General features: G+C 34.4%; 1 protein-coding gene across 1 annotated transcript; it reads left to right on the top strand.

Moving 5' to 3' along the window:
• The first annotated feature begins 1,216 nt into the window (after nucleotides 1-1,216).
• LOC111879671 (putative receptor protein kinase ZmPK1) lies at nucleotides 1,217-4,043 on the top strand. Its single transcript, XM_023876135.3, has one exon. The coding sequence runs from the start codon at nucleotides 1,359-1,361 to the stop codon at nucleotides 3,813-3,815; it is 2,457 nt and encodes an 818-aa protein (XP_023731903.1). The 5' UTR covers nucleotides 1,217-1,358; the 3' UTR covers nucleotides 3,816-4,043.
• The last annotated feature ends 6,976 nt before the right edge of the window (nucleotides 4,044-11,019 follow it).

Raw genomic sequence — 11,019 nt, 5'->3', positions numbered from 1 at the left:
AACAAACAAGTTTGCACCACAAAAGATATTCTAATCTATAATGCAAAGTAGAAGTGACTTCCTAAAATTCTACTAGTTTTAAACCTAAAACATGTGAGAATCTTCTTCTCTAATAAATGAATGTTTTTTTTTGCCACTTGTCACACTCTCATTCAATATCAATTTGCCAAATGTCATTTTGTGTTTATTTTGAATTTATTTTTTTTCCACATGTCATTTTATGAGTTTTTTTATTTTATTAAATTTCACATAATATTTTAATATAATAATTGTAATAAATATAGTAATAAATGGATATCAATTTCATGAACTTATCTTTTAATTTCAAAATCCCAAAATTAAAGCGCATTAAGTTTCTTTTATTTGTTTAAATTTAAAAGATAAAAAATATTTATATTATAATAATTCATTATTTTTCTTATTTTTTTATAAATTCAAAGTTCTCAAATATTTTGACATTTATATTTAATTTTTTAAAAAAAAAAAAATTAACTCATATAATACATGAGTCTCCTAACAAGTTTGGTATTAAACAAGTTCTTTATAAGTTATCAAAAATGGTCGACCAAAACACCTTTATGTTCAACAGTATCAGAAACTATCATTTAGTCAAAAATTAAGAATTCAAATCATATTTGGAAGAAATAACGAAAGATACATACTTAAAAATTAAGTATCGATAAACTCATTAAACAAAAACATAACGGGCCGGGCTTTAATCAATAAACTCCTATTTTAGCACCAACCACAGTCGATTGATTTGGGTCAAACGTTTCAAATCGTTTGAGATTAAAAAAGAAAAACATCGAGTGTTTTTTATCATGCTAGTCGTGAGACCACTTCACACATTTATTTATTTATTTATTTGATTTAGTAAGCGTATTGAACAAAAGAATAAATGTTTTATTTGAGACACAAAACTATATAATCAAATATGTATAATGAATTCTCTCCACAGTTTTAGCTTTGGTTTTAATATATATGCCGTGTGAAAAGTGGCAGTATGTTTTGAAAGTTCCAAAAGCCATCAGTACTCACCGTGACGTCATAAGTTTCTACTAAGTGATTATCAAAGTAGTGAAGGAGAATCGTGAATTAAAACTGTGAGTTATTTGACTGACATTAAATAAAGTCTAGGGGTAAATAAAGGAAATGCAAGTTTGTATAAATTAGATTGATGTTCAGTTTTAGTCATAAAAATCAAGGTAGTCGTCTTCTTCGTTTCTTTGCTTACGTAGTACGTACGCTTCATGCATCAAGAACCCAATTCAAATGAGTTTCAATCATTTCTCTGTGCTGTTTTCTTCACCATCAACTTGATCTAAAAAAGATAAGTATCATCACATCGATCCTATCTTATGGCTTTGCCATCAATGTTTTGGCATATTCCTCTTCTGATAACAATTCTTTACAATTCATCCCTTTTCACGCATTCATCTTCTCCTTCTTCGCCCACACACTCCTTATCTAAAGGCTCATCAATCTTTGTGGATCACAAAGATGATAATTTGGTTTCACCAAACAGCAATTTCACTGCTGGATTTTTCGAGGTGGGTAAAAATGCTTACTGTGTTTCGATTTGGTTCACCGAGTCACATGCGCAAAACATGAATCCCACCGTAGTTTGGATGGCAAACCGAGACGTGCCAGTTAATGGAAAGCAATCCAAACTTTCCCTCCAGGACGATGGTAATCTTGTTTTACACGATGCAGATCGATCTATTGTTTGGTCCACAGAGACAAAATCTACTAGTCGTTCGCTCAGTTTACAGCTTGAAGACACTGGAAATCTTGTTTTACGTGAAGTTAATGGAGATTCAGACCCTGTTTGGCAAAGCTTCGATCATCCAACAGATACGCTTTTACCTGATCAACTGTTCACCAAAAACTCACAGCTGGTTTCTTCAAGAAGTAATGCCAATTTCTCTTCTGGGTTCTTTAGGCTCTATTTTGAGGACAACAACGTTCTCAGTCTTCTTTACAACAGTCCGGAGATAACGAGTGTTTACTGGCCTCCACCTTATCAGAAAACTTGGGAAGCCGGGAGATTCACTTACAATAATAGTAGAATTGCAAAACTGGATTCTCAAGGCCAATTCAAGTCATCTGACGATTTGGGTTTCTTTGTCTGGGATTTTGGCATGAGTCGCCAGAGAATAGTGAAGCTTGATTATGATGGTAATATTAGGGTTTACAGTCTTGTTGATCATCAGAAAGAAGGAAAAAAGTGGGAGGTTCGGTGGCAAGCTTTTTCCCGTTCCTGCAAGATTCATGGCGTATGTGGACCAAACAGTCTTTGTACTTACTCTCAAGAAACTGGAAGGAAATGTGCTTGCGTGCCTGGATATAAGAAGAAGAATCAGATCGATTGGACCTTCGGTTGCGCACCCAAATTCAGAACTTGCGCACAGGTTTCGGAAGATTATATTAAGCTTCGTTTTGTGGAGTTTTATGGTTTCGATATGAGCGTTCTTCAGAACAGCACCCTTGAAGCCTGCAAACAAGCCTGCTTGAACGACTGCAAGTGCAAAGGGTTCCAATTCAAATTCGAGAACACCAACTATAACTATAACTATAACTGTTACCTGAAGAATCTGTTATACAATGGATATCAACGAGGTTTCAGAGATCCAATGTATATTAAGCTACCAAAACAGTTGGTATCACCTGCTCAACAAGCATTAATCGTCAAGGGGTCTAACCTAATTTGTCCAGAACAGCAGCAAATCATGCCCATTCAAAGGTCTTACGAGAAAAAACATGCAACTAGTTCTCTGAAATTCTTGTTATGGTTTGCGTATGGAATAGGAATCATGGAGGTCCTTTTGGTATTAATTTTCTTTTATATCACTCTAAAAGACTCCTTTAGAACTGCCAAAAGTTACTTCCCGATAGCATCAGGGTTCAAAAGGTTCACATACACTGAGCTGAAAACCGCAACAAGGAACTTCAGCAAAGAGATAGGGAGAGGTGGCGCGGGTGTAGTTTATAAAGGGAAATTATCGGATGACAGAACAGCAGGAATAAAGATGCTCAAAGAGGGTAATATTCACCAGGGCGAAGCCGAGTTTCAAGCAGAAATAAGCACAATTGGTAGGCTCAATCACATGAATCTGATAGAGACATGGGGGTATTGCATTGAAGGGAAGCATAGGCTAGTGGTTTATGAGTATATGGAGAACGGATCATTGGCAACATGCTTGAATTCCAATAAACTTGATTGGGGAAAGAAGCTTGAAATAGCAATTGGCACTGCGAAAGGGCTTGCATATTTACACGAAGAGTGCTTGGAATGGGTTTTGCATTGTGATGTTAAACCCCATAACATTTTGCTTGATTCTGATTACAATCCAAAGGTGGCGGATTTCGGGTTGTCTAAGCTGTTTGATAGAGGTGCGATAGAGAATTCATGCTTTTCCAGGATTCGAGGTACAAGAGGTTACATGGCTCCTGAATGGGTGTTTAATCTTCCGATTACCTCAAAAGTTGATGTCTACAGTTATGGGGTGGTGGTTCTAGAGATGATAACCGGAAAGAGCCCACTACAAATGCTGCAATTTGGTGAAGGCAGTAGTAGTGGTAGAGACCAAACATTGGTCGAATGGGTGAGGTCGAAGATTCGTGAACATATCGGAAGCCAAAATGGAGCATGGATTGAGGAAATTGTTGATGGTAGGACCAGTGGTGAATATGAGACGAGAGCACTGATTAATCTGGTGAAAGTTGCTTTACAATGTGCTGAAGATGATAGGGATGCAAGGCCTTCAATGAGCCAAGTGGTAAATATCCTTCTCGACCTAAGGTATGATGATTAATGAAGCTTCTGTTAGTAAAGTCACAAGGTATATATCTCCTGGAACTTAACATCGATCTTCTGTAATATATAGCAGGTAATACATGAATGTTGTTAAGTGTATGAATATATCTTATAGCCATGGAATATATCTTGTAGTCAATGTATGAATATAGATATGTTGTTGAAATAATGGAAGTCTAAGTTGTAGGTTTTAAGTTGAAATGGAGTTTATTAAGGGCATTTTGTAATGGACTCTATAGACTCCACATCAATATTCTATATTAATTTCCTACTAAAGTCTACAAAAGTTTTCTAGCGTACTAACATCCATTATATATATATATATATATATATATATATATATATATATATATATATATATATATATATATATATATATATATATATATATATATATATATAACTTTCTTTTTCTGATTAAATAGTTCAAGGGAGATTATACTTAGGGACGTCAAACGGGCGGGTGAAGCCTCCCCTATACCCCTATCTCACCCCGCAAAACCCTCGTTTCCTTACCCCAAATCCAAACTCAAAATCTCCAATTTTCCCATCCCTAAAATCACATGTTCCTCGTCCCCGTCCCTGTTTATCATTGTTTACCATATTTTACACTTGTTTATTCAATTAGACTTTCATATTACACTAATTATTCAAATATAATACATATATTATATTATGGTTGCTCTATGTTTAATATTTCTTTATAAATATAAAAAAAAAACTCTATAAAAAGGTATTTATTTGAGGACCAATATGGTATTTAGGATGGGGCTTCTCGTCCCAAATGGGTCCTATCGGGTTTGGGTCCTACTAAGGTTTTGATATGCTAACATGATATTTTATTATAGTTGAGTTTAATCTATTGAATGACAATTAAGATTATGTTTGGCAGACTAATGGAAAACAGCAGATAAAAAATGGTATTTGGTTAATACTATTTGCCAGGCAGTTGAGAAATGTAAAATAATATAAATGTCATGTAACTATTGATTTAATATTATAAATGATTATAATTGAGTTGATATATAACTTGATAAAGTATATTAGTTAAATTAATCTATTAACTTTTTATTTTGTAATATTATAGCTAGATTAATGTGTTTCTTAACATGGATTCATGAAATGTATGGGTATTTACCGACAAAAAATGTGATACAAAATGTTTTATTTTATTGTGGGAAATAATATATATATATATATATATATATATATATATATATATATATATATATATATATATATATATATATATATATATATATATATATATATTAATTAAATCACATGAGTATTTAGCGGCATCAAGTACACACATCAAAATATTTTTAATTTATTGTGGAATATTAAAAAAAATGTCACTAAAATCCTAAAACGTTGCACTTGCAGTATTAAAACCGAAAAGTGTCAATAAAACTTTAGTGATTGTTTGTTTCTAGTGACACTTTTTATCGTTATGAGAAACCTTTACCGGCATGTTTTTCGTTTTTAATAGCAATTTTTCTATGTCACATAATGACATATTTTTTTAGTGTCGAATACTTCACAATGAGTTTGGTTGATGATCAACTCTTCAGGTAACAGAATGTTCAGTTGTCAAAATTTTGAGGATCATTAAGGGATCTAACTCTTAAGAGAACAATAGGGGTTGGGCGATGTATCACCTCGGTTGGGGTCTTATCATGATTACATTATTATGATTATCAATCAAAAAACTCTTTAGTTCAACTGTTGACGTAATATGATTAACTTACTTGTTTAAACAACATAAATTATTATAGTTTTTTTATTTCATCTTAAATTTTCGTCAATATAATACATGTGTCTACATCCCACTAACCATTGAATGTATGATCTTGAGAATTTGGTTAGGTGTTAGATCATCAATAATGGAGAGTTGAATGGAAGAGTTGAATGAGGTGTTATACATACTTATCATTCAATGGATACAACTCCATCATTGTGAAATGTCACCTTGGCATTCAGTGGATTTGGAGTTCAATGGTCATTGAATTCTTTAATGGGAAAAAGGAAAATATTTAAATCTTTAAATAAATATTTTTTAATATGTTCCATTGAACTTGTAGAGTTTAATGCATCATGGGATAAAAATGAATAGTGTTATATAGAATAGTGAATAATAAAGTGACACTCCATTGAACTCTATATAGTTCAATGCATTGTGGATGCCCTTAGACATTTATTTTATTTTCTAATTCCTTAAATTGTGATTTTACCTATTAAAAAGGGAAGAACTCTATTTTTTGCTGTTTCACCGGTTACAGATCGTCCATGTGGCAGTTTTTTGGACTTTTTAGGGATTCAAATTAGAAATTGGGTTTATATGATATTGAAAATTTAATATTAGTGTTTTATTATTAAAATAGTAGAGTACCCACGCAAAGAAACAGACGACGATTAGTTTCAATGCAAAAAATGATTTTTAAAAGGTGAGTTTTGACGGACAGAAAATATTTTACTTATGTTTAATAGTTCTTTTTCACGACTATTTTCATTTTGAAAACACTTGATATTCAATAAACATGCATATATTACATTGCATGGGTTAAAATAAAAATGTTATTGCTTTGGCTTTAATTTGAGGTAAATCGAGCAAAAGTAAAAGTTGGTAATTTTTATGCTTTTATAGTATGAGAAATGTCTAATTGGACTTTATAAAATTAACGTCACAAGTTTGACTAATCTATTGGAGATTAAAAGATTGACATCAACTTACCTTTAAATTGTTAACAAAAGGTTGGTATTAAACCTTGTACACCAAGGTAAAGAAAAAATAATTGAACTCTTGTTGTGAACACATTAAAAACAAAAAAGAAATAAAACTTGCTGTAAGTTTTTTTATTCTAAAACTAAACAATCTAAAACTTGACATCTATTTATACTAAACAAAATAGAATCCTATTCTAATAGCAAAACTAGCAAAACACAAATCCTAAAAACTTTTCTATTAAACCGTATTGATTAAACCAATTAACCAACAATCACCCCCTTAATTGGTTGATCATACTACCGGTTCAAAAAAATACGGGTTCCTCTTTGAGTAGATTTGCCTTTTCTTTCTCCCATTTAGGACACTCGTTTTTATAGTTACCAATAGGGCTAGTAATTCTCGACACGACCCATGACACGACACGAAATAAATGGGTTTGGGTTGAGTTTTTCAACCCGTCAACACGCCAACCCGTCAACTCATTTATTAAACGGGTCATATATGGGTTTCTCAAAAAATAAATGGGTTGACCCGCCAACCCGTTTATATTTTTAATTAAAAAGATATATATTTTTTTATTTTTAAATGTATTTATGTATCAAGTATTAATATTTAATAAGTATTATCTATGTTTGTATTAATTTTTAATTTAAACATGTTTCTACGAATGTTTTTAATTTTCATTTGGATCTTTAAGACTTAAGTAGTTAACCGTCTAAAATTTGGATATATATGCATCAACCATCAAGAATTTATTTATGTTTAATTGTCAATTTTATTTATGGAATCTGACCCACGAATCCGTCAACCTGTGAACCCGTATAAATAAAAGAGTTGGTGGGTCATATATGAGTTTATGTTCCAAACCCGCCAACCCGTGACCTGTATATTTAAATGGGTCGTGTTTGGGTTGACATATTTTGACCTGCCAACCCGCGACACGTCAACCCGAACACGACACGATTGCCAGGCCTAGTGACCAAGCTCACTGTGACAACCCGAAATTTCCATTCTGAACAAACCATATCAAGCCAATAGAAGTTAGAACAGTTACAGAGATAATTGTGGTAGTGAAGCACGACTCATCATAGAGCGAACCATATCCAATAAGGTTCGATTACGCCTTTCTGCCACACCATTCAACTGCGGTGTCCTAGGAGGCGTCAATTGCGAAACTATTCCACACTCCTTGAGATAATCGTGGAATTCAAGACTTAGGTACTCTCCTCCTCGATCGGATCAAAGCATCTTGATTTTCCTGCCCAATTGATTCTCCACTTTATTCTTGAACTCTTTGAACTTTTCAAAGGTTTCTGACTTTTGCTTGATTAAATAGATATACCCATATCTACTATAATCATCGGTAAAAGTCACGTAGAAGCGGTTCCCATCCTTCGTGGTTGATCTAAACGGTCCACATATATCGGTATGTATTAAGTCCAATAGACCCTCACCCCTTTCACACGTACTTGTGAAGGGTGACTTAGTCATCTTTCCAAGTAAACAAGACTCGCATGTGTCATCTTCCCTAAGGTCGAATGACTCCAACACTCCATCCTTTTGGAGTTGGGCTATGCGTTTCTTGTTGACATGTCCAAGACGACAATGCCACAAGGATGCTTTATCCATACTAGTGGAAGAATCTATGTTCAAAACATCATTTCCTAAGTTATCACCAATCATGACAGTTTCATAAATTCCATTACATGATATAGCTTCAAAGTAAAAGACACCATTTAGATAAGCCAAAATAGAACCATTCTCATTATTAAAAGAAAATCTAAAACCTTGTCTATATAAACCATGAAATGAAATGATGTTTCTAGCCATTTCAGGCGAATAGCAACAATTGTTCAAATCTAAACATAAATTATTCCTAAGCACTAAAGAATACACTCCAATATTGGTCACAGGCGACGATCTTCTGTTCCCTATGATTAGATTGATCCTTCCTTGCTCCACATCCATACTTTTTCTTAGTCCCTGCACATTAGAACAAATATGATAACCACAACCGGTATCAAGAACCCAAGAAATAGCATGATTAAAATCGTTAGATTTAATTGTGTATATACATGCGAAAGATGGCTTGATCTTTCCTTCCTTGATGGCTTGCAGGTACTCTGGGCAGCTTCTCTTCCAATGTCCTATCTTGTGGCAGTGGTGGCACTCTGCCTCCTTCGGGTTAGGGCAGGGCTTAGCGGGATCAACTTTGGTCCCACTAGAAGAGGCACCATCTCGGGATTTAACCTTGCGATAGTTCTTAGACGAAGCCTTCCTCTTCTTTCCCTTTCCTTGACCAATAGCCAAGACAGGAGCAGCGGGTGGATTGGGAGTTGGTGCAACAGACTTGTCTTTGAAGTTGCTCTCAGCGACCCTCAAGAGACCTTGGAGTTTGCTTAGGGTGACCTCCTCTTTGTTCATGTGGTAGGTCATCCTAAATTGATTGTACATCGGAGGCAAAGAGTGAAGCACCATGTCGATCGCCAAGTCTTCCCCAAAATCAACATTTAACTTGCGAAGGCGGTCGACATACCTTTGCATCTTTTGCAGGTGCACGGTAAGAGATTCTCCATGACCCATCTTAGCGGAAATCATGTTAGTGAAAATCTCATAACGCTCTTGTCTCGCGTTCTGGTGGTATCTCTCCAATAAGTCTTGATGCATCTCGTACGGGTACATGTCCTCGTAGGACTTTTGGAATTCGGAGTTCATGGTGGCTATCATGATGCAATGTACCTTCGTTGCATCTCGCTCATGAGTTTCAAAAGCGGTAATTTCAACCGGAGTAGCGATTTCAGGGTTGATCTTCTCGAGCTCCTCATCGAGGACATATTCCTTAGCCTCATAGCGAGCAATGGTGAGAATGTATCTTATCCATTCGCTAAAGTTCGTTCCATCGAAGGTGACCTTTTGGCAAAGGCTCATCAACGTGAAAGAACTAGCAGCAGTGTTGTTTGCGTTCGACGTCTTTAAAAGGAAAAGGACAAAGATAGATTAGAATAAGAATCCCTAATTATCACCCAATAAGAAAAATTAGGGCTAGGATCCAACAACAACATTTACATATTAGAAAAGTGATGCCGTAATCTAACATGCAAATAAATTGAAGGTAAGTGAATGACGATTCACTAATTCTCCACCATAAAAAACTAACTATAAGTCCTAAATGTATTGAGAATTCCTAGGTTCAGATGAGATTCATTGAAACTATTCAATGGCATGTTTAAATCTCGATATGCCCCTCTTGTTTGTGACTGGGATACCGAGGATCACAAAGCGGGTGTAAATTACCATGCAAATTTACATGGTGCCTTCATTGTAACGATCACCTATTCGATGTGCCGGTTAACCACACACGCTCCATTGAACTATGATAAACAATGAATCACCCTTTGCCACATTTGCTTAGAACCAATTAGTGTGCCGGTAAACCACACACGCTTCACTAACTTCTTAGCAAGGGTGCAAAGTGTAATTTCATGGGATTGCATCAATTCACTTTTCCTAAAGTAACTAAGATTGGGAAATTTTAAAAAAATGTGTAGTTACTTTGTATTACTTATTATACTTTTAACCAGAGGATGAGGTTGCCCTATCCTACCCGTTCGGCTAACGACCCTCCACCGATCAAGCAAGCGGTGGGTGTGAGTGTACACCCATTAAGCGCCATTTTATAGGCCGCAACCTTATACCCACCTTATAGATCGGCTTCGTGAATGAGGTCTACTAACGGTAAGACTAGCATTTTAGTTATACATATACATATATATATATATATATATATATATATATATATATATATTATTCTTGTAATATTATATTAGTATAGGGTTGTATTTTAAACCTTTTAAAATCTAGGGTTTGAAATTTAAGTTGTCTAAATTAAAACTTTTAATCACAAAATATAAATTTCAAAACTTGAGGACAAGTTTTAAACATTTAAAACATGGAGGATCAAATAACAAATAATTTCAATTAACAATTAATTTCCTAATTATCTATATTTGATTTATTCAAGATTTCTTTTAAGATAATTACCAAAATAATCAAAATAATTGATTAATTATCATATAAGGAAATTAAATATTTTATTAGTTGATAAATATCTTTAATTAGATCAAGATTATAGTCATATATATCAAAAAATCGGATTAGGGTTGATCTAATATGATTAAGGTAAGTTTCCATAAGATAATCATGAAGAAATCCCGAATCTGGCCATTCCTGACGCTTGGACTCGCCGAGTGCACAAAGGGACTCGCCGAGTCAGGCCAACTCGCCGAGTCCACTTTGGAACTCGTCGAGTCCATGACTCAGAAACACAAAAATCGAATTTTGCAGTTTAGTTTCAGACAATTAAGCAACAATTTAATGAAAACCAAGCTAGGCTCTGATACCACTGATGGGTTTTAGCCATAAGAACTTTCCTATATGCGCATGCAAAACCCTAATGTTTGGATCTAGGCTTTCT

Source organism: Lactuca sativa, chromosome 6 (genome assembly GCF_002870075.4).
Source record: "Lactuca sativa cultivar Salinas chromosome 6, Lsat_Salinas_v11, whole genome shotgun sequence".
In the NCBI taxonomy this organism is placed as follows: domain Eukaryota; kingdom Viridiplantae; phylum Streptophyta; class Magnoliopsida; order Asterales; family Asteraceae; genus Lactuca; species Lactuca sativa.
The sequence above is the reverse complement of the archived record's forward strand: the minus strand, read 5'-3'. Positions and strand labels throughout refer to the sequence as shown.

Excerpts from the sequence above, each read along its gene's own strand:
- LOC111879671 (XM_023876135.3), top strand. The coding sequence starts at position 1,359 with ATGGCTTTGCCATCAATGTTTTGGCATATTCCTCTTCTGATAACAATT.